The sequence below is a fragment of the Lagopus leucura genome, unplaced genomic scaffold, assembly GCF_019238085.1.
Source record: "Lagopus leucura isolate 7727_CA_CO unplaced genomic scaffold, USGS_WTPT01 Super-Scaffold_100157, whole genome shotgun sequence".
NCBI classification, from domain to species: Eukaryota; Metazoa; Chordata; class Aves; order Galliformes; family Phasianidae; genus Lagopus; species Lagopus leucura.
The window spans coordinates 33,503,689-33,528,475 of record NW_024962334.1 but is presented as its reverse complement, the minus strand read 5'-3'; the positions used below and the strand labels follow the sequence as shown (position 1 = coordinate 33,528,475).

The 24,787-nt window shown below is 39.4% G+C and overlaps 1 protein-coding gene across 2 annotated transcripts in view; it reads left to right on the top strand.

The window, feature by feature from the left end:
* Positions 1–21,192, top strand: part of PIP4K2A (phosphatidylinositol-5-phosphate 4-kinase type 2 alpha) — a 101,119-nt gene extending 79,927 nt beyond the window's left edge. For both annotated transcript variants that reach the window (XM_042888888.1, XM_042888887.1), the window contains exons 5-10: positions 1,485–1,631; positions 4,389–4,427; positions 13,177–13,290; positions 16,381–16,624; positions 17,343–17,446; positions 18,914–21,192. In XM_042888888.1, the coding sequence (XP_042744822.1) occupies positions 1,485–1,631; positions 4,389–4,427; positions 13,177–13,290; positions 16,381–16,624; positions 17,343–17,446; positions 18,914–18,994 (729 nt within the window). In that variant the 3' untranslated portion in view covers positions 18,995–21,192. The remainder of the gene's footprint in view (positions 1–1,484; positions 1,632–4,388; positions 4,428–13,176; positions 13,291–16,380; positions 16,625–17,342; positions 17,447–18,913) is intronic.
* The last annotated feature ends 3,595 nt before the right edge of the window (positions 21,193–24,787 follow it).

Genomic DNA, 24,787 nt, shown 5'->3' with positions numbered 1-24,787 from the left:
GACTGCAGCATCCGTGGCTTGTATATGGGTTGTAACCTCCAATAAAGCTGTGGGGCAGACAGAAAATGTTGTTATAACCTGAACTTTTAAAGCCTGAAGCTGGTGTGTCTGAGTTGTTAGTCTAAATTTTATTCTATTCACAGCCAGTGGTTTTAAGCTTTGTTGATCGCTCACTTTGGTTCTTGTCACAAAGGGTTGTTTTCAGGGTGCTTAAATCTTCCTTAAAATCTATTTTAGATTTTTGCCATTTAAAAAAGGGAAGTCTGTATTGGTCTGTGCAGGTTCCAATGTAAAATTATTGAAAGAAATTCCTTAAAGCTAACAGAGCCAAAAATTGCTAAATCTTCAGAGTTCTAAGAGCTTTGGTTGTGTTATTTGTCAGCAAACACTAATTACCTTTGTCAAACAGTTCTAATGGCTTATTCTTTCACCTTGTTCTAAAGTCTCCTGTATTTTGGTGTGATGTATTCTACTAACAGGTCACTTTGTCACAAAAGAAACAGAGGTTTCAGTATTCAAAATAATTTAAAAGTTGTTCTCCATTAAGGGCTTGAATTTTTAAATTTTCTCTGAGTTTGTCTGTTTGGTACTTGGTAATAACAGAAAAAGGAAAGCTGTTGATGGCTTTTCTACTTCATTGTGGCTGAACTTTTCCTTGATTCCACAAAATTGCTGTGAATATGTTCAAGTTGGCTTTAGTATTAATACAGTATGGACAGTTTTATTGTAAGAATAAATATTCATTCAATACTTCTCATCTTCAATGTAGTCTGTACTTAGATTGCTGTTTCTTCTGATGGTCACTCAGTAGTACTTTGAACTTGTTGTTTAAAAGGCAGATGATTTAAATTTAAGAAAATAAATAAAGTCAGGCTTCAGGTGCACATGGTGAAACTTTCCAAGCTTGATAGCATGTTTGTAATGTAACATGGCATCCTTAAGGAAATGAAATAATTCCTAAATTAAAAAAGGTCCTTATACGTCACTGCTCAGCTCTGAGCAGCAAGGTGCCGGGAGACAGTTGGTGGTGGTACATAATGCCTGTTGCTGGTGACAGCACCATAAATGGTCCTCACGTTGAGAATGGAGGAACAGATTAAATAAGGGATAACTGAAGTACTGTAAAGTATTGTGACGTTTGAAAAACTATTTCTGGTTTTTTTTTTTTACACCAATACCAAATACACATGAGGTGCACTTTTGGCCCACAGAAAGGGACTGATCTGTCCCACACAGCCTGCTCTTCCAGTGACATCGTCTGGAGAAGTTACAAGTTAAGCAGTTCACGGTTTTATTTTTTAAACGCTGAGCCTAAACGCAGGGCTTTGTTTTGGTGTGATTTTTCAAAGGCTTGTCTCCACCCAAATATACGTTTGAGAAGTAGATGTGTTGTTTCTGGTTGTTTTCCCTTAGAAAATGCACGAGTGCAAATTTATATCCTGTCTGTCCCTCCTCATTCTTGTTTTTTCTTTTTGCTTCTGCAGTTTATCGTGGAATGTCATGGGAACACACTTCTTCCCCAGTTTTTGGGCATGTACCGGCTCACTGTGGACGGAGTTGAAATATATATGATTGTTACAAGGAATGTCTTCAGCCATCGTTTGTCTGTTTATAGAAAATATGATTTAAAGGTGAGAAATAACTGCAGATAAAATAACTGACAAAGTACCTGAAAATCTTTAATGTAAATGCTAGATTCTGCTGTTGATTGAAGATTGCTCAAAATTTTAATGAATTTAAACCTGTGTTACATAACAATCATGATGAGCTGGTGTAATTCTGCATCTAAGCTTAGAAAAGCTGAAAACTGATTTTATAGAAAATAAAAATTTTTCTGTGTTGTGCATATTTTAAATGGAGTGCTTTTACCAGAAATATTGTTATATATAACTAATGGCTAAGGGTGAAGCACTTCACACAAGAAAAATAAGAATTCTGCTTACTGTGGGCTTTTCTCAACGTTATGGAAGGCCACAGCTGACTGTGTGGAGGACTTACATAAAATGACTACATGATGTCATTATTTAAACCAACAAAATGCTACTACAAAGTACATCACTTCTACAGAAGGTTCATATTTCCTTCTACAATTTAAAAATAGTTCTGAGAAAAAGAGAATTGCTCTTAAAATACAGAATTTCTTCTGTTGTTATCATAAGGTGTGTTTTAGTTTTGTTCTAAAATGTAATTTCGCTGATATTTAATATACAGCACTTAGAATAAAGGCCTGAAATACATTCATGGTCTTTCTGCATAAGGGATTGTTTTTATTTCCTCCATAAAGTCTCCCTTAGAAACCTACTTCTTTCTAATGCATTTAATTTCTGTGTTGAATCACTACGTGCATCTGCATACTTATTTTAAGATATTTATTCAGCTCTGTATTAAGAGGTTTGTAATGCTGCATGTTGCAGCAACCATTCCTAGGAATTTACCTAGGAACTGGTTGTATAGTTGACTGAACCTCATCTATGAGAACTGATTTCCTGACTGTTGACTTCATGGTTTTTAGTATTTGGCAGAGCTTACAGAAGAAAGATGTTTTTAATTTTGTTTTTGCTCTTCTTTGAATTTACCCTCTCAGATTTTAGCTGTTTTTCATTTGAAATATCCTAGTTGATGCATGAGGTGACTAGTGCAGAAAGCAAACATTCAATCATAAGCTGCCTCTTTTTGGAGGATTTTCTCCAAAAGTGCCACTAAGAATGAGTGACTGATCTCAGTCCTGAATGGGAAACAAGTAACTTCCAAAAATTTGAGAGAACTACATATATTTTAGAGCATCATAATGACCATATGCATTAAAAAATGGGGCAAAAGCACAATACCAAAAACCAAATAGCATGTAATACATTCTCACCATTGGTCTAGGCAGCACTGCATTTGCTGCTGCTTACCTCTGTGAATGCTTCTGTACACTGTTCAGTTTGTCCAGCTAGGCAAAATTGCCTTAAAGATAAACTTCCCTTGCAGTTTAAATTCAGCATCAGTGTCATATTGTTCTTGAAAATTACTGCCCCCCAGCATATGCATAATGACACTGCTAAGATTATAAAGAGTTTTTTTCTTAATTTCATTGATACAGCTTTTGCAGTTACAGGTTCAGACTCCATTTTTTGTAGGTATTTCTGACACCAGCTTAGCCAAAAGTCTCCACTACGGATCAGCATAGGATTTCAAAGGTATTTTCCTGTCCACTGAGACTTTTTCTTAAGATTACTTCAGTGTTAAACTTCACAACCTCCAAAATTTTTACTATTGCAAATCTTTTTTTCCTTATTTGGTTTTCTGCTGATCGTTGTCCAGACCCAATAGTTCTGGAGGCAGGTAGAGCACAGAAAACGCTATAAGTAAATCAGTAAACTAAAATATCATAGACTTTTGTTGGAGTTCTTTATCAGCTAAAGATATAATGAAATGCAGTCTCTGCTTTCTGGACTGTACATAATACTGAAGGTCTGCTGTCCATTTATCTTTTCTCTCTGTTCTTTCTAAGTTTTCTCTGCAGACAACAAAATATGATATAAAAATGTGTAGTTCTGAATTCTTACATTCTTTGAAGTAGTGTAAACCCACTCGAGCACTTCTTTACCCTTCCAACAAGACAGAGTTGATATACCAATCTTTCAATATCCAATGCTTACCATGTTACTGTAATGAAGGCATAATTATGGCTACTGTTTATTGCAGTGCTGTTACCTGATAAACTCTGGGTACCGAAAGGTGTGGTCCTTCAAGAAGTTTGTAAAGAAATATATACAGCCATTTTTTTGGTCACCTCCAGCTTATTCAGAAAGCACCACATTACATACACATCTCAGTCATTAAATAAAAAGTATCTTAAAATACCCATTATGCCATTGGTAAACTGTAAATCTTTTGAATCCACTGTTGATCTCATCTCTTCTTTTGACTTCATGTTGCTGCGAGGTACACTGTTCTTGTTTGTACTTTGTGATCTTTTTTTTTTAAATATTTGTATGTACCTATATTGTGTGACATCCTTTTTAAATGTGTATTATGTTTGCCCAAGATATATATAGAGTAGGGTATCCCACAGCTGTACATCTAAATTGGCAGAGAAATTTCAGAAGTCTGCCAAGCCAACTGAACTTACAAGGTTGTCTCAGAATTAGGATGAGACATGAGGAAGAAACCCCATCAGTCACAGAGACAATAGGTACAGAGCATTTGAGGATTTAATCCATCCTTCTTCTCACGTGATAGATCTTCTTCAAGAGATGGCAGAAGTTGAAGACATTCTACCTCCCGTGTCACCTTCTTAATTTCAAAGGATGCAGTTCATCCACTTTTTGACCTGTTATCGTAAAGTTTTCAAATTAGTTTCTGACATATGCACATTTTTAGATCCATTTTTTCTGTTTCAGGGCTCTACTGTGGCTCGAGAAGCCAGTGACAAAGAAAAGGTATGGTGCATTTCTGTTTACTTTTCAGTTATCTAAACTGCTAGCTAGTGTCAGGACAAGCATAATCAGTGCTGTTCTGCCCCTTTTCTTTGTTTTCTGTCATATTCTCCCGCTTGAGTTCTACCTTATTCCATCCTTTATCTTTCCTGTATTTACTGCAGACCTTTGACTGTTGGTTTGCAATGGTGTTGAAATTCCAGAGGTAAGTGAGCCACTCGTCTGCCTCCTCCTTTTCCTTTTTTCTCTTCTCTTCTTAGTTTCTTCAGGGCCTGCCCTGTGGTAGGAAAACATCAGGAACTTCATTCTCTTCCTGCTTCTTCATCTTCTTTTTCTTGCTCTTTAATACAAAGATTTATGGACACAGATTTATGGAACTATGTGACGGGGCACTACTATTGTGAATGTAAAAATGAACCAAACCTCGAATTGTGATAACCACTGGTTATGTAAAGTTTGTTCAAACAAGCCAGCAGCTGACAGGCATGGACATATAGAGGTGTAATGAGAGGGAGTAGTCTCCTTCAAATTCTATAGCTGGAACTTTGCTCTAAAAGGAAGTTGGTCACTTTGTTTTTCTCCATCTGCAACTTGAGTTCATTTGGAAAATTGAACATTCACAAAATGTTCTTTGAGATTCCAGTGAAATACAGTGGCACTTGAGGCTTGTCTGAAGGTTCTGCAGGTAATCAAAAGTGGAACATAGTCTCCGTTCTGTATGACTTCCTAGATTTCCAAACTTTTGAGCGGTCTACGAACTTGTGACACTAGTTTTCCTAAGTTTTCCATAATTCTTCTGAATTATGCTGTTGCATAAGATCATTCAGCAATTTGCTTTAAAGACTTCATTTTGTTTTGCCCCAAAATTCCATTCCAATCACTTGTTTTTATCCTAAGCATTAGTCATACCATACCAGCCTCTTTAACTCTTCTGTTGTGAATCACACAACTGCAGTAAGGAGTGAGGGGCATTCAGTAGCTGTCAATGATGCATTTCTAGCTGTAAGAAACACTCTGTGTGCTGAGTTTTTCCACTTCCTCTTAAGGTGTGGCTGAACACTTAAAATTCTTCCAGCGGTGTGCAACTAAGATGTCACAAATGTCAGTTACCATTGCAGTAATCTGCATTAGCTCTCCTTTTCTGTTTTGGACCCTTAAGATCATTTCTTGAGTGGTCTTCATTCCTTTCTTGTGGTCTGTTTTTGGTCTCATTTAGTAGCACAACTGTAGTGTCTTTAGAACAAAGATACTAACTCTTCAGGTTTCTTGCAAGTGATACCAGTGTCATTGAAAGCCTCTGCTGGTAGTGCTGAAATTAGCTGACAGAAATGAGGAGGGCAAATTACTTGGATGTGACTGCTTCAGATTATAATATTAATGCTTGGAATAATAATGTAAATATTACTAATATTACACATTTAGCTCTACAAGAGATGATACTGTGCAGATATTTGGTGCTTATGTTTTTGAGGAGTTTTAGGAATATCAAAATTAGATAAGTCATGATACACTGATGATATAGAGTTAGTAACTATGTATCTAATTACTATGTAACTAGTGAGAACCAGAAAGAATCACTAAATTCTGTTCTCATGCAAGTCCATGGCAAAATTGTTATTGAAACTGATTATAGCTGACCTGTAACAAAGCTGTTTAACTATATAAAAAAAATTATTCTCCATGTATAAAACATCAAATTTTAACTTCAGCAAGACCAATGACAAAATTCCTTTCAACTTCTGAATGTCTGGAGCCTCCCCTTTCATTTTGCACATTCATATGAAAGCTATATAAAAATTGCTCCCCCAGATTCTCCTTCTGATCTTCTAAGTTTCACACATATTCTTTTCAAATGCATTTGATTTCTTGGAGACAGAACTACACGAAGCCTATGGAGCTGTATTGCAGTCTCTGGCTGTTAGAACAGACTCCTACTACTCATAATTCAGCAAAGAGGTGATAAGTTACCGCTCTGAACAAACATTTCTAAGCAGGAGAATGAATTGGGTAGAGGGAACAACATTGTACAAGCTCTTTGAGAATCTGGCAAGGAAAAAATAATGTTTTGCTATTACGTGCTTTCTGTGCACATTTTGAAATCTGTCTTTTGGTCTGGAAGGGGTCAGAAGAATACATAAGTATCTTCATTGTAGGTATTTGGAACTCTAGGTTCAGATCACTGTGATCTTAACCTGTCCTGCAATAGGAGCTATGAGATAAGGAATTTCCTTATATAAACTACTCAACATATTTTTAAAGATCTGTTCTTAAGCTTGAATGTGTTTGTGTACGAATAGACAAAGATGGTTTGGTTTTTGAAGCGATGTAAGCAGTGCTACATGCCTGCTATCGTGAGATGTATTTCTGTATGTGTGTCACTGCACTGGGGACCTTGAGAATTGTGTTGAAATCTATGAAGTTCGAAAAAATAGTTCTGAGTGACTGAACAGAAGAAAAAAATACCTGTCTGGTACCTCAGATACCTGCCTGGTGTTGTAACTTAATAGCTAACATTTAGCCAGGGGCAAATTAAAGCATCAATTTATTAATATCACCCTGCAATGACACTATTAATAACAGAATCCCAATTAACGGCAATGTTAATTAATTACTTATTGTAGGGATACCCACTGCTATTCATATATGAAAAACAGAAAAGTAATAAAAGGCAATAATCTTTTGGTGCTAAAATATGAGGTTAAAAATGTCTGGCCATGCTGTAGGTTTTAATAAGCTTTTAAGTAATTCATGTTTAATTTGAAATGCCAGTATTCAAAGTGATCAAATGGTTTTCAGAATGTCAGGCACAGTATGTTGGCTTCCTTTACAACTGCAGAATCCAGAAAACAGTGAAGTGGATCTTTCAGTCGCTTTCTAATGAAGGTTGCAAATTTTAAATAAATTACTCTGGAATGACTTGGATGAAATGGTGATCTTCTTGACATATTTTCCTATCAAAATACTCTGTGTTACTTAGTTAATAAATGAGAACCAATCAATTATGCAAAAAAGATTTATTGGACCATAAAGTAAGAAATCAGGGGAAAGAAAAGGTATTTTTCTATTTTAGTTTGGTAGTGTAGAAAAGATATGAAAATTCAAGGTTAAGATTTTAGGAAGAAAAGCTGGCTGAATGACTCTTAAAAATGTCTGAATGTTAACTTTCTGTCTTATTCTCAGTTTATCTTCCGTTTGACTGTTTTCAACTGTTTAATATCCTAACATATTGATGATAAGCTCTGAAACTGTCATTTCAGTGTTTTATGGTAATCAGCGTGGAGACAAGCTCCATCCCTTAGATTTCACCTTAGCACACAATTCTTCTCATTTGCATTGTAAGTGATATTTTTAATAATAAAGTCATCACTTTCTTGGCAACAAATATCATAACATGCACTTACAGATGTCTTGAATTTAAAAAGAACAGTATGTTTCAACAGTTGTCAAGTTCTGACAGCTGCTCCTTTATTTTTTTTAGTCTTTAGTTCCGCCTTAAAAAAAAAAGAAACATTAATAGTGGGCATTTTCTATTCATTCCTTGGACAATTTTGCCCTCTTAAGTGAAACAAGGATAATGCAGAACTCCCCTGGTGGTCTGTCTGCTCATAATTATGCTGTACTTTCAGTATGACATCAAATTAGCAGTTCCAGCTGGGAGTACTTGTAGTTATAAAGAACTTTAGGATGTTGCTGGTGAGTGAACAATTCAGAAACTTCAAGAAGCAAATAAAACTAGGTGATGTGAAAACTATCATATTTCATCTTCCTTGTAGAATTTCATAGAATGATAATTATGTCTTTCTGTTAATGCTAACTGGGTTCTGTTACTCTCTGTGATATGTGATTTTTCGTAAATAAGCCCAAATACATAAAAAGACAGTAAATACAAGACCTTAGCACCAAGTTTACGCAGTCTTGAAGTAGGTAAAATTTGATTCAAGGCAGATCAGCCCCAAAGCTTAGAATTTTTTCCTGCTGTTTTAAAAATGCATTTTTGACTTATTTCTTTTAATGATTTCGATTTGCTTGTTTGCCAGTCGCACGCAACAGAAATGAAGCATGACTGCTGTTTCTCTGTGAAATACATCTCAAGTTGACGTATGCAGAGATCATAACTTTCAAATCATCACACTGCCATGCATTGCAAAGATAACAATAAATATTCAGAGTTCAGATTCCTGTTTCAACACTTTGCCTTCATATGATGCTAACCCATGACTGTTATTTAAGCAAATCACTATTTTCCTGTTGACTGGTGGGTAGGTTTTTGGTTTGGTTTTGTTTAAAGGTCTGTATTCTCTGTGTTAAAGCAGTTGTTTTTTTCTTAAAGAGAATCTTGGTCTTGCATTTTATGTTTCATGTTCATTTTGTAGCTGGAGAATATTCACTATAGGTATAATTCTGGATGCATTTTCCTGATCACAAGTTTTTAGCTACTACTTTTGTACATGCTTGAATTCTTAATCCATCTACACTTTCTTGCACAATCTTTTGTCCTACAGAAATCCGTCTCGTACCTTCTAAAACCTTTTCAGCATTCTCTCAAACCCCAGTTTTGAGGTTGCACCTTTATTTTCATTGCCATTTACAGTCCCCTTCTGCCAAACACTGCAGTAGGACCTCGTTTGGTCAGAAATGCCTGCCCAGGACAAGGCAGTTTGTGCAAGAGAGGCTTGGAATCCATAACCAGTGGAGGAGAGCAGCTCCCATCTCCAGACTTCCAAAGGAGATTATAGTTATTCTTTCTTCCTGTGGATCTGGTGCCTTCAAACCTTTGACTCAGTTCAAAACCACCTGTGCCAAACTATTGCAAATAAATTCATAATATCCTTCTTTTAAAAATGCTGCCTTCCTTGTATGAGTTTAAAGTTAACATCACTTTTTTAATTTAAAAAAAAAAAAAAGTAAAAAGTGAATGCACTAAGAAAAGAAGCCTAGGATGCAGAACTTAATTCTTGGCAGATGTTGTACACCATTTCCAAAATGTATAAACTGACAGCCCAGTTCTGCCAGCAATTAGCTGTGGGAATAAGGTGGCTGGTGACTAGTTCCAAGCAAACATTTCCATGCACTGTTTCTCCCACAGCCTACTCTTTGCCTTTGCTAGGTGAGGTCAGGTGGTGAAGTTAGGGGTTTTTCTGTTCTTGTTTGTTTGTTTGTTTTCCCTTCTTCAGTCCAACAATTATTCTCAAACTTCACTGTCCTACAACTGTTTTATCAAGCTTCTTCCAAAATGTCAGCATTAATACCAGCCCATGATTGTTATATTAGGTCATAATGCAAAAAAACCCTTTGGAAAAAAAGAAAATATGTACTAGTTTTTCATTTTAACAAATCAGGATAGGATGCTGAATTGAGATGCGTAAGACATCTGCAAAAACTACATCCATGTCCATATAGAAGTGAAATTTCGCCTCTGATTCTTCGCAGTAATTTTAGTTTTTGAATCTGGCTTTGTGTGTTCTGTCATCATAGTCCAAAAAGAAACTGACTTCATTGCTTTTCAGCCCTCTCAAAGACAGTAAAACCTTCTTATCATTAAAGTTGTCTGTAACCATGGCAAACTTCAGAATGTGAACCTGAAGTGTGTAAATAGCGTGCTTTTCTAATAAATAGATCCTCCATATTTGTAAAACTACTGTGCCTTTCTTGCATCTTTAAGTAGGGGATTAAAAATGATGGAAGTGGTTCAGAAAGAAAATCTATTATTAATTTAGTGGAAGTAGTTAGATGTTCATCTCCTGTGCAGCTCTTAAAATATTTAGTTCTTTAATGATAGTAATATGTTCATTATAATGAATTACATTCTGGGAGAATCTTTTTCCAACAAGGATTTTGCTTCATTGGAAATATTTGAGACTTCATTAAAATTTAATCATATCAATTATTTCATTAAAGTGAAGTCCCAATTTTTTCATTCAGATAGTGTTTCAGACTGCCACAATGTGGTTTGCTTTGTATTTATTTCAGTGCATCAGTATAAAATGTTCGTATTTGAATTTTGCAAAATGAACACATACATTATGAATGTTAAGTAACTCCTGGAGCCACTTCTGGTTGTATATGTCATGGGTTTTCATTCCTAAATCCTCAAATAAATTCTAAGCCATTAATTTGAGTAAAATTGCCACTAGAATTTCTGCTAGTGCTGACTGTGATTAATAATATTTGGGATTACAGCAGTATCCTAGGGCTGTTCAGCTTCAAGTAGATGTGGGGTGTGATACTGTCTAGCACATAAGAAAAAAAGAAAGACACAGAAAGCTTTGTCTGGAAAGAGGTAGAAGAAAGAATGTATTCTGGGGGCATCATTCACATAACATGGTGAGAGCAACCACCAGCATGTAGCTCTTTAGCTCCGGTTTCTTATATTGCAGCTTTTATTTCTTGCTCTTTTTGTTTCCATGCATCAGTGCTGGCTTTCAGTTCATGCTTGCATTTGCGAAGCCTTCACTGCTGTGGGATCTAGGTGAGGAAACGTGCCCTCAGACAAAACCTGCAGGGTGTTCAGGCCTGAGAGTCTCAGCATTGCTAGCGCAGTTCTATTGAAAGTAGCTCCTGCCCGGTCCAGCAGAGCCTGCCCATGGATCCGCATGTCATGTCTGAGCCACGGGCATTCCTTGCCTCCCCCAGTCTCATACAGCATCAGTGGGGTTTTTTTCAGTGTCGATGGGCTTGTTTTGCTTTAACCACTGCCTAGGGTCATCTGCTGCTGGGACAGCTGGGCGCAGACATAACTCAAGATGAGGACTTTTTAGTGACTTTGGTGCTAGCCGTGAAGGAGCACGGTTTCTGCATTCTTTTCATTAGTGTTTCAGCCTTACTGAATTCATCCAAATCCTTCCATTCTTGAACCTCCCACACATCAGATTCCATCGCTGGCCTTGGCAGCATCCCTACATCCCCAGCCCGCCCCTGCAGAACCAGACCTCCTCTGTGGGGCTGTTTGCGTGTGACAGGAATGCTTATCTGAAATTCCCCCTGCTCCCTTCTCATCCCGAACCTCTCGTTCAGTAGGTCAGAAAGAAAATCGATGCTGTCGTACAGCAGTAACCAAATCACTGCTGGCTTTAGGAAGCATCTGTGGCACCTGTAAGGGAAGCACTTCAGGACAGCTCACCCGAGGAAGCAGTGCCCTGAGGCAGGGCTTTTCTTTCATGTGAACTTATGGATAGAAAGCCTCTGGAGCAACACTAGAGGGTATCTTAATACATCACAGTGTTCTAGGTGCAACGTGGCAGTGGTTCAGAGCAAAAAGGCTTGGACTTTAGTTTTTTCCAAGGTTCATAAGTATTGGGATGCAATGAATTTAGCATGGATTCATAACGAAATGTTGGAGGCAATAACTTAGGTGATAACAGTTACTTCTTCACAAACGGAGCATTGTGGGATCTGAAGCAATTCCTAATTTCCAAGTCCAAGAAAATAAATTTGAAGAATTGGGAAGCTGAGCATTTTGGCCACTTCTGTGCACAGCCCAACAGCAGGAAAAGCTTCTGGGAAGATGCATGAAGGCACTGCAGGGTCTGCTGTGTCATTTGTATTTTAATCTTGTGCTTTCCAGTATGCGTGTTTCAGAGAAGCAGCAGAAGATACAGACGTCTTCTCCTTACTGTGTTGTAGAAAGAAAATAAACTTACAAAAAGTACTGTTTGGTAGAGCTACGTACTTACTGCTTGTGCTGGTGGAGGATATTCCAGTGGGCTGGTGTTAGCTGCTTTTCATTCCTAGTGGGAGGACTTGCAAATGAGGATTAACACTCAGGTGTTCTGCCACATTTCTTTGTAAACAAAGCCTTTTCTTCCCTAATGTTGATGAGAGATGAGGGCAGGGAGAAAGACTGAATGGGCAGAATTTTTCAAGGCTCTGATTGTAGAAGCTATGATTACTTCTGGGTCACTTGGCCAAATACCCTGGAGGAACTATTTTGTCATCTGTTTTCTTGGTTGGGTGTTTCTTTAGAGCAAGTTTTCAGTCATTGCCCTCTGAAAACAGCCCGTTTGAGGGTCTCAGTACTTAAACTAGTGGTTACTGCAGCGGTCATGTGAGAGTTTCTGGCTTTCCTTAATGCTGTTGCAAATCACTTCATGGCAGAGTTAAAGGTGAAGATAATCAACTAATGCTCCAATATCAAGAATATTTAATTATGTATTTAAAAGGCAGCAGTCTTCTCTGGCATTCACCACTTCTAAGCAGCATTGCATAATTCATGTTCACTTGATATTTTATAAACAGTTATTTGGTATTAGGCACTTACTAACATTTACAGTAGCTATGTAAAGTGTAATCCAGTCTGGCTTGATCTGTAAGCTCTGATGCAGTAGCACTTCATTATGAGGTATAGATTGTGTCTCAGCTTCACTTACTGTCACTTTGACAAATGATATCTTGGAAGAAGTATGGACTTGAAGGTTAGATGCAAATGAAGTATTGAGTTTGATATTTTGTCTTAGTTAAATTTACTGCAGTCCCAGAGAATGTATACCTTGTAGGCTCTCAAACATGGTAAGCAAGGGAGGACAATTTCTGCAAGTGTAGTTGCTCACACTGCAGAAGTGGTGGGGCTTTCAGCTGTGACAGCTCACTAATGCCCTCTTTTGGGCCTTTGAGAGCCTTCCACGTTTTGGGAGGTTTGAGGGTTCAGCTCCTGGTGGGACTGGAGAAGCTTTTGCTCTGGACCCATTCTGAACCATCAGCTGCACTGCACTTCTGTTTGTGTTCTGACTCTGACAGCAATTTTTGTTTATTTTAGGCCAAAGAGCTGCCAACATTCAAAGACAACGATTTTATTAACGATGGCCAAAAGATTCATATTGATGAAAATAACAAAAAGATGTTCCTTGAGAAACTCAAGAAGGACGTTGAGGTAAGAGTGCCCCTGTTCGGTTCTTTGTTGTTAAAATGTGTGGCAAATTGGAAATGGCTCAGGAAAGCATACCTGTAATTCATAAATGAAAACTTTATCTGTAAGCACTGACTGTTTTAAATGAAACATAATTTAAACTTTCAGGAGTTGCTCACTGCTTTTGCTGCTGTGATAAATGGCTTGATGCCATAGCTGGTTGCCATGCTTTATCCCTGCCTTGATGATGTGATGTAAAAATGATGGTACTACTTAGTGCATAAGGCTTTACAAGCATAGTCCTTCCAAATGCCCCCAAGAGAGGTGAGTATTGCTGGTTGTTTTACAGGTGGAGGTACACCAGGACTGCCTGATGTTAGCTGGAGCCATGTGTGTGGACTGCAGCCTGTAACAGATAATGTAGCTTCCCTTACTCACGGCTGTGCATGCTCTATTTGTTTCATCTTAGTAATCCAGTTTTAGATTATGCTTAGTATCACAGCAGTGATACATAGAGAAATCGGTATGTACCAGGTGGACTTATTAGCATAGGTCTTACAGATTTCTAATTGGCTGAGTGTAGTCTATTCCTGCTAGAAAAATGTTAATATACAAATATAATGTCATACTTACTATGATTGATTTAGCCAGTCAGCAAATAAAGAAAACTAAATTTGGGGCTAATTCGTATAACTTGACTTCAGTTTCTGTAATTCAGAATATTATCAATAAACACAATATTTTGCAATCCCTGTACTTAAAAGCTAAAATCTGTTTCTGCTTGTTGGAAGAGACCTGATAGCAGATTGCCCCTGGGACTTAACGAGACTTTCAGCTACTTCTGTCAGCATGGCCATGTGAACTGACTTGTCTAGTTTTTCAGATCTGTATCTGAGTGTTGTTCAGAAGCTCAGTAGTTGTACAAAATACTGAAGACTTAGAATTTGCAATCATTTGCTTTTGAAGAAATGTAATTTCCCATTGTCATAATGATGAGAAATTTATGATGATGGTAATTATGAAAACAAAAGTACTTTGTGAAATATCAGTATATGCTTCTCCTATATTTGGAACATTGTGGTAAAAAATTGCTCTGTCAATGTCACAGCTCTAGAGATAGGTTTATTTGAACTAAATTTTTGTGCTCTTTAATATAGTGCAGTTGCTGACTAAAGCTTTTAGTTTAAGTAGGTTGCAGACAAGATCTTAAACATGTGCAGTGAATATAGAAGATATTTTATGGCTGCAGAAGGTGGATTGTGTGCTATCTTTTACATCATCTACTGGATTGTAAATACAAGGGCAGAATCTAGATAATATCTTGAGAGGCTGTGTTTTATGATTTTGGAATTTATACAGAGTATTGTTAAATATACAAAGACCACGAGTGTGAAGTGGTCTGACACCTGATTTTAATGAAGTCAAGCTGTTCTTCAGCCTGTTTTGCTTTTACTGGTTCTTCTGCCCTTGCTAGCTAACTAATAGTTTACATTTTTTACCTGGACTTGGATGCAGCTTTTACTACAGTGAAGAGAACTTTGCATAAAATTATCTCATGAAAAGTATTTATAGTCAGACTGTGAAATAGAATTCTGAAGAATGTGTCTCTGTATCCATTCTTTTTTGTCATTAAATGTTTTTTTTGTTGCACTGTGTTTCTCTTATAATTGTCTCGCATCCTTTCCTTTATTCAGACTAGCACATTATAAGATCTACTGCTATTGTAGTAATAACTGTTGCTGCTGTTCTGATGGCCTCTCATCCATGACTTTTCTCAGTTCATTCCTGCCTCATTTCCTGCTCCCTCATTCCACTGAAACTGTCCTGAGCACAATCACATAAGGGTGTTTTTTTCCGCTGTAAGTCAGATGATCTTTACTCTGCTTTCACAAAACCCTTGTTCCTCTAATTAGCAGTTCACTCTTCTTCCCAAGGGTCTGTTCTCTTTCTTGTAATTTTTTACCGTTATTGGTAGATTTTTCTCCTCTCTCTTGATATTTATCAAATACCTTACTGGCTTCCAATTCTCCAATTTCCACTCCATTTCCTTTGGCCAATTTCATCTGTTTTTCTTGTATATTACTGTATATCTTCTCTTCCAGTCTTGTGAACAGTCTTTTGCTTTATTGTACTTGAAATGGTTAGAAACCAACTTCTTTCTTCATAAGCCTGTTCTCAATCTCTTTTCATAATATACTTCTAGCACTTTAATTCAGAGTCATGTTAGCTATGACTATCTCAGAATCTCAGAATCAGGATTTTGACAAACTTGTTTTTTTATTTCTTGATGTTTTCATACTTATCTCATTGTTCCCTCCCACTATTCCAAAGTCTGACCAACATCCCTTCTCTGGTCTGCTCTAATTTGAATTTTATAGCCTGTTAGTTCTTCTAAAAGCTAAAATGATTTGTACTTTCAGGTTCTCTCTGTGTGTATCATAAGCAGGGGTCCCTCCTATGGCAGCTTCACTCCTTGAGCTGTCAATCCCTTCTTCTTGCTTGGTAACATTTCTTATTTTCATCTTCCTCTTTTCTCCCTTCCTTACACTGTTCCCATCAACTGAAAGAACGGTTTGTCTACACAGTAAGTACATTCATTTCCCAGTTTCTTCAAACTCCCATCTTTAGCCTTGATTCAAAGGTGTGCTTTCGTTCATGTTTATGTTTTGCTTATGTGACTTGAATTCTGAAGAGAGTATGGCATCATTTCATTTCTTCGTGATGTAAAACTTCACAGTTGCAATTTCCATTGCAAGGATATTTAAGCACTTTTGCGTGATTCTGTAATAAGGCTGAGAAGGAAGTGAAGGGACAGACGTGGCTGCAGACCATGGCTTCCCATGTGCTGCTGTGGTTGTCAGAACAACTCTAGCTGGAACACTGCTACAGTATCCTAGGGCTTTTTAGTGTAAGTTGTAAGTGGCCTGCAGCTATCACTACATCTTAACAATTAAAGGTCTCTCTTTGCTAGCTTTATCACTTAGTTCTCCACTTGGCTTTTTCTTAAAAGTGCCCGTTTTTCTCAACCGATGGCATCTTTGTAACTTCTCTTATTTGAAAGTGGAGCTCACATTTGTCTGTGATACTGATAAATTGCTTATTATCACTTTCTAGTTCCTTGCTCAGCTAAAACTCATGGACTACAGCTTGCTAGTTGGAATTCATGATGTTGAAAGAGCTGAACAGGAAGAAGTAGAGTGTGAAGAGAATGATGGAGAAGATGAAGGTGAAAGTGATGGGACACACCCTATTGGAACTCCTCCAGACAGTCCAGGAAATACACTGAACAGCTTGCTGCCTTTGGCTCCTGGGGAATTTGATCCAGCTATTGATGTTTATGGAATAAAATCTCATGAAAGTAAGTAGTAATAAACATTTGCATGCTAAGATTCTTACACTGGAACCCAAACATCTTCACAACAATATTAAGGGAAAGTTACGTAGAACAATATAAATTTGCTTTGTAGAGGAGGAAATCAGTTGTTCTTTGGGTGAAGCAAACAGCAAAAGACATCTGTGATGCACAGCTTTGTTACTGAACATATTTCTCAGATGTAGTGATGTGTGGGGATGCATGCAGTCAGCTAGCATACCTGCTGCACAGTCAGCTCAGGTTCTGAACTAGCTGTTCAGACATCACAGTTCTCAGTGGCTGTTCAAGACAGCAGTGTCTGCTGTTTTTTTCACCAGCATTTACATTAATAAATATGTAGTTTCATTCATAAATAAAATATGCTTTTGCTGACTCAGAAGCACTGCCTCTCATATAAAATTTAGTTTTTCCTTGTTTGTTTGTATAACTATAAAGGAACTTGAAAGCCACGTTAAGTGAGCAATAATTCCTATTTCTGTATGCTGGTGTTTTATTTTACACTTATTCAGGGGTTTCACAATACATATAAGTGCATTTAAACTTTCACTTAGGAATATCTTGAGCCTGTGGTCTCTACAGAACTTAATTTTGACTGACATTACCCTTCCCCAGCTGCTGAGTGATCCTAAAGAAGTCTCCTTTGCTGGAAGGAGAAGGCATGATTGAAATGTCATTCTCACTTTCATGTACTTGTCCTTTGCAGGTGCACCTAGGAAGGAAGTATATTTTATGGCCATTATTGACATTCTTACTCATTATGATGCAAAAAAGAAAGCTGCCCATGCTGCAAAAACAGTAAAGCATGGGGTAAGTGTCTGTTTTCTTCCTCTGATACAGTTTATACTTCTGCGTTTTTCTTGTTTAGTGCACTGATAGAATACATTTCAAGAGACCTGTGCAAAGGAGAGAGATTGTTTTTTCCTAGTTTCATACGGGGTAGAACAGCACAGAGTAACTTCTATACATTGCATACTAAAGCTCTCTCTTCAGCTACACACATTTTTGTTACCTATAAAGAAGACCAGTGAGGCACTGCCCTTTTAGGGCTTTGTCCCGCATTAGTGGGATGTATTTTATACTTGCAGACAAAGCTGTTCACCAGGTACTTGTATTAGCTTGCAGCTCAGTGGAAGCTGTTGTGAATCTTACTTCTGACACGGGCCCCTGGTGGTTTCATTGTTGGGTACAACCTGCTGAAAGTCAATTCCTCAGCATATAACGTGTCTGACTTTCAAAGATTTCTTTCAAAAAAAAAAAAAAATTCAATTTGCAAGATTAAGTATAAAAAGTACATGTTAGATACTTGGATACCATTCAGTGAAGGCTTGTATTTGACTGCCATGAATTTCTTTATTTTTGACTGAAACTGCTGCTGAGCAGCAGACACCAAAGAGTTATGGCAAAGCAGCCCAGTCTTCCAAAGTGAAGATTTGTATTTTCCATTATCACTTGATGGTGTTTGGAGGTCAGAATTTCCTAAGCTCATTAAAAAGATCATAATCATTTCTGAAGCTGGGGTCTCTCCTCTAAGAATCAGGGCACTGTGGATGGTTTTAATCAGAGTTTGGGTTTTTTGAGTTTCCAATAGAAGGTGACTTAGAATGCCTAGCAGTGAGAGCCCTGGACAGGCTTGCAGTACATTTTGCTCATTACTTTCTCCATTCTAGAAGCACTTGAACGGCGATGCAGGCCTTGTGCAGCCATTAGCTGGCAATTATTAATGAACTTTAAAAAAAAAAAAACAAAAAACCCATGATCTCGCTGAACTAGTAGTTGTGAAGCTCATTTGGGGAGTCCAGGTTTAAAAGTTGGAAAAAGTGTGTCTCACTGTTCCCACATATTCCAAAGCAGATGAGTTAGCAGTCAGATAGCCATGTGCATCAGCCAAGTGGGGACACATGGGATCCAACTGCAGTGGTTCAGTCTCCTCTACAGGAAGATGCTGCTGTTCAAGAGATGGGAATCTGTGAGTAGCGTGCTTAGGTGTGAGCAGTGGGAATTGTATAGGGGAATGAAACACAATGAAAGTAAAGAGGAATAAAGAAAGTGAAGAGTGCCATTCAGAACTGGGAGGCGGATGCTGTGGTGCCCAGTGTACCTGCACTGGTGTGAAGCCTAAACAGGTGCCTTTCATATTCTGCTGGAGGGTTGGTGGAAGTGTGTGTGTCTGGTTCTGAGACCGCAAGTTAATCCATCACAGGGCTGCTGGTGACAAAGCATCCACTAAACACTGCTTCTTCCTTCTTTCCTCTTCCCTCTCCATCCTGTATTTAGGCCGGTGCAGAAATTTCAACTGTTAATCCTGAACAGTATTCAAAGCGCTTCTTGGACTTTATTGCCAACATCTTGACGTAACCCCTCATGTCACAGCGGACAGACACGAGACCTGGGGACAGCAGCAGAGACTACGAGGGTAGGGAAAAAGGAACTCAGAGAAGCGCTCATCTTGCAGAAAGCAACCCCTTTGTTTACATCTGCTGGCAAAGATGACTGAAGTGGGGTGGAGTACTCGCTTTAACAGCTGCCTGATATTCCCAGCATAGTTCTAGCTATTTCTGACTCTTTCGTGTGTGCAAAACAAACAAACAAACATTAAATTAAATAAATAGAACAGCTTACTCAGAGTGCACTGTGACAGTCCCACTCTGACGCTACCAGCTGAAACGGAGCAACTGAGCAAAGAGGCGTGGGGTGGGGGTGGGGAAAGTAAATGCATGTTAAGTCTACAATATTGATAGCAAATTGTAAACTGTGGATCAGTTTATTTTTTGAACTAAAAGATACGTGACAGTATTCATGACGGTGATGATAATAATAAAAACCTTACTGCGAATGTTACACTCACACCGTGCACACTGGCACTCCTTACAAACAGCACTGCAGCAGTGGGCCCGTGGTGCTGGAGCTCTTCCCATCAGGTTCCTGCAGTTGGGGGGTTTTTGTTGGTTTTTTTTTTCCCCTTTCTCCCATTTCTTCCTTTTCCTCCACACGTTGCATTGGGCAGCCCGTGCTCTCAGGCACCAGGAGCTGGTGTCTCCTACCTTACAAAGAGCTAACGTGTAATTCATGCTGTGCGTACATTTTTGCTGCCGTGAACTTACATTAAGGGAAAACCTTGCTTATTTCACTTTGTTACCCGAAGTTTTCATTTGTTTTATATTCTTGCCATATAGGAACTAATGTTACAAGTGGAAAAAAGCTTGTCTGAAGAAGTGCATAGTTCTGGGCACCAGTAGCAGAGTCTCTCACCCTCAAGATGTGCGCGCAGATAGAAACTCCATTCTCTTGTAATTTAATGGGAATTTGCAGTTCGGATGCTTACGTTGTACTGCTTAAACGGCGGGATTTTATTGTAGATTATCCCTCTAAAAATTAACCCCGGATTTTACTGTTTACATGATTAGGAAAGCAGGGATATTTCTGAATTTTAGAGCTGTGTACAGTATGTGACTTTTAAGTTTACATGTGAAGTTGTTTTGCAGTACAGATGAAGTATGCTCGTCACCCTCCAAGCGCAATGTGCAGCCATGTACTACGGTGAATGTCTCACTCGCGCCCCCGGCAGACTCTTACAATACAATGAGGAAGGATACTGCAGAGGGATTTTTCCCAAGGACGTCTTTTATCACCAAAACGACCTGTCCTGCCGTGTACTCAAATCTGATTGTACAGTGCATTGCCTAAAGCTGTGCTGATCATGTTTAACTTGTTTAAAATTTTTAAACAACCACATTGTATTTCTGCTCTTCTTGTATTTTTCCCTGGAAGATTCCATGCTTGAAAGACAAATTTACATATGCTTAAAGTTTATCTACTTATACACTGTGCTAAAGCTGTGCCTTTGAAATTTCTTTATTGAAATTGTTAGATTTTGTAGGCAATCTAAAGGAAGTCAGGCCCTCCCCATCATCATTTCTAACAGAGATCAGGAGTGCCAGCATGCCTTCTCCATTACTAACATCAGTTCTACTCAGCCTGCACCTGTGCATAACGTACGTTTTACTTCCAAGGAGCCTATAGATAGCAGCCCATCTCACTCTTGGTGGCCAAAGGCATGCTATCCCTTTTGCTGTGTACTAATTCTTTTCTCCTTTGCCCTACCTTCCCTACAGGATTTTTTGTTACATTTGACTTAGTGATGTCTGCAGCACTGTAATGTATGTGTATACTTTTGTATTGTATGTATTTAAATAAGTTGGTACTGTGGCTTGATATTTTGTTGTCCTTTCCTGTATGCCCCCCCATCGTCTGCATTTATCACCAGAGTTTCATTTCCTGTGGCTTCCTGAAGTGTGAGGCCGCAGCGAGACCCTGAAGTCAAAATGAGGTACACGTACTTGGAGTAAATGTTCCATTGCGGCCAATCAGTGTACATTTTTAGACCATTTTAGAAATGTACCCTTTTTGTCTGTGTAGCAGTTTTGTCACTCATTATTGTTGATAAACTGTTTATTTGGACAGGGCAAGGAAGTCTCATTATTGTATATGTTAGCGCTTAGATTACACTCCAACCATGAGCAAGGCTTTATAAAATAAAGCACTTTGATGACTCACTAGGTAATTCCTTTGGTCTCGTGTTTCAGCCGCTTCTGCTCGCTTACAGAACTAATTTTGGATGTTAAAATGAATGTGTAGCCAATACCAGAAAGCACAGTCAGAAACTTGGAACCTTTTCATTAGATTTTACCCTGCTTCTTCCACATGCACGTAAATGGCTTGCAACCTTTGCGTTCTGTGTTTGGGCTGTGCTCCAGAACAGAGGTTTGGGAGCGATGGCTCAATGGGTGAAGTCCTGGTCTTACCCCAAAAAAAGGAATATGTCCTACAGTTATGAAAGCATGGAAAGACTGGCAGAATTTGCCAGCACATGTAAGGGCTTGAGCTCAGAGTCACATAAAAATACTTGGGAATAAGCCCAGATAATTTCTAGGAGAGGGGGCTTTCTGGCCTGGAATTCCAAGGCTTTGCTCATCAGGCCTCCCAGCACATGAAGCAGCCTGCTCAGCCCAAGTGGCAGAAAAGGAAGTTTTGTTCTTTATTCTGACTGACTTAATTCTCTTAATGCGTTTGTCACTTTTCACTTCCTTTTGTTTTACTGCACAGACGTAGCAAGGCAATGTTTTCAGAAATATTTTTACCTCTAAAATACACCCGACAGACTTAATGATAATATAGACATTCCCCACAGGGAAGGCTGTTGAGGAGCTGTTCTATTAAGAGCAGGTGAAGTGATGGGGAGGGGAGAGAATCCGCTTCTTAATTACTCATGTAATGATATCTCCAGCGTTAACCCAAGCCTGCATGTCACACGGCTGCTCCAGCTGCTCATGCTGTAGCACAGCCATGCTGCTCCTGGACTGCTGCCTCTTCAGTTCACCATTTGAGCTGCTTCTGCCCTGTCTGGCAGCAGCCCCCAGCTGGCACCCACTGCCCCCACTGCAGCCTCTCTCTGCCCATCCTGGTGCTGTCCCCTGCCTGTCCACACAGGTGGGGGTGATGGATGCTGAGTCTCCCTGTGGCTGCTGCTGGGCACACTGTATGATTCAGCACTGGCTCCAGCAGGCAGTCGAAGCACGTTGGCTTGAGGAGGTGCACGTGTATGCTCCAGCACAGGAAGAGAGTATCTTTTCTGATGACATGTTTTCTCCCCCTGTGACCCGAAGAAAGCAATGATGGTCATCAGGATATAGAAGCCAATGGGTTCATTAATGCTGGGACTGCAGAAAAAGAAATGAAAACTTCTTGAGAACTATATTTTTCTACATAAACTGTACTGTAAATGTCCAATCTGAATTTCCAGCTTATCCCCTTGTGCTCAGCCCTCCTTTCCCACTGTGGTAGCGGCAAGTCCCCACATCACAGGCTCATTACATTCTGATGTTCTCACCCCAGTGTTGTGCAGTGTCTGTCCTCTCTCTGCTATCCCTGCTTCTTGGTGTCTTTCAAACTTTCGTATTTCTCATGTAATGGGAAAAGAAATAAAGTGGCTAACATAGAGGAGAATTCAGCCTCACCTCTTCCTTCCCATCTCGATTCCTCTGTAGCAGCTGCTGTTGCTGAAACTCAGCGTGCTCCATCTCCTCACCATGCAGAGCAGGGAGCAGCAGCTGTGCCATGCCAGCAGTGCTGTCTTCACCCCACAGCAACATGAGCTGCTGCACAGCTACATGCACAAGTGAGTGGCAGAGCCAGGGAGCAGCATCTTCAAATGGCCAAGACGATGTGCGAGAGATGAAACTCACAGTCAAACAACAGCCTTATTAAAAGCATTAGAAAATGGGAGTGGAAAGGACTTGAAGAGGGAGTTACATCTGTCCCAGAGCAGTTCTGCTGCAGATGAACTCTGCCAAGAAGTGGGGCAATGCTTACCAGCGAGAGCAGTTCCGAGGGATCCCTCTGCTAACCCTCCCATGCCTCACTTGTCTATCACTGACAGATTTTTTTTTTCCTGGTATCTTTCCTGACTGCATTAGAATGATTTAAATCCATTAATATTTGTTCTATCTACAGTGGACTCTGAGAAGAGTTTGTTCTCTTCCGCTCTCAGTTTCACTCAGTGCAATTCTGCCTTTATGTGCTATACAGGGTAAATATTAGCTTTGGCACATATTATAATGTGAATATCCCCTTTCTTTATCTAACAAAATAATCAGAACAGTTGAGCCAGGCAGAATGACCTGTATTCTATTTTTAATGCCAAAATCTAAAAAAAATACTAAAATCACCCATTAAAGTGGTGCTTCTCAATTGCCAGCTACATTTTGTAAAGGGATTACACATTTTTATTTTGAGAATTTCCCAGTAATCCATTTAGCACCTAATCCCAGAAACGCACAATGATCGCTGTTTGAACAGAGCGCGGTGTGGAAGCGGGCACTCAGCTGCTGGCTGCAGTTGTTGCTGTAACTGCAGTACAATGCCAACCTCTTACGGACTTTTTTCCCAAAGCAAATATCATCTTTGCTTTGCTGAGAATATTCTCATTCCCCAGGCTTCTAATCTCATCCCCCCCCCCAGTGATATGACATAACGTAATCATCTGCTCCTCGATAATTAAGATACAAAATTTACTTCTTTGTGAGTTGGCATAAGTTCACACCTATTAGTGCTGTGACGATTTTCAGCCATTTCAGTTATTACCCAATGTGCTTACGTTCACAAAGATCTGCTCTGCTCCCTGCCCGCCTGATGAGCTCATACCAACTCACTTAGCTGTGTGTGTCTATTGGAGTCAACAGAGTTGTGAGAGCTGGGTGTTTCGCAGCAGCTTCACACTTCCACACAAGGCTAGAATGTGATTTAACTTGTTGCCATTCTCCATTACCAATATTTCCACTATTTCTTCTTGACTCTGCATCAGAAGCCCAAGACTGGAGCGCTTCACTTCCTTTCTATGTACTTTTCCTTTGCCCCATAAAAAGCTTTTCATTGTAAGAAAATCTCAGCCACGCTTCTGCCTGCATCCTGCGTGGCACACAGAACTCCACACAGGTGCTGGCTGACAGCACCAAAGCCCACATGCCCTCCTCCAGTACGCAGCTTCCATTCGGCTGCAACACGATGCACCCACTTGGCCCATCCATAGAAGACAGATGTGAAAGCACTGTCATTCCCCTAATGCCCACATCGATGTGGTCCGATCTCCCCCAGGTGATGGAGCTCCAGTTAGGACTCACAGCCCTCGTGGGGAAGGGCATCAGATCCACTTATCCACCCCTCCACAAGAGACAACGGCCGTGCCATGGCAGAGCAGGGGGAGGCTGATGGCCCTGAGTCACCCATCTGCCATATCCAGCTGCAGGGTAAGGCCTTGGGCATGTGGAGACACAGGAAGATCAGAATACAAACATGTTAAACACAAACTGCTCTCCTACATGGGATTTTCTCTACTTACAGACTTCCAGAGAGGAGATGCTCTTCCTGATGTTGCTGTGCAGCAAGCAGGGCTCGTTGCCCAAAGCCCCTCCAAAGGAGCAGCACCATCACTGAGCGACTGCAAACTTATTAACAAGAATACTGACAGCATTTGGCCCATTCCTGTCAGATGGCTTGAAAAAAGGAGAGAAAAAAGCTATCAAGCTGTTAGTAATCAAGTCCCATCACACACTAAAAATACCAAGAAGCTGTTTCAGCAGGGTGAGGGACAGA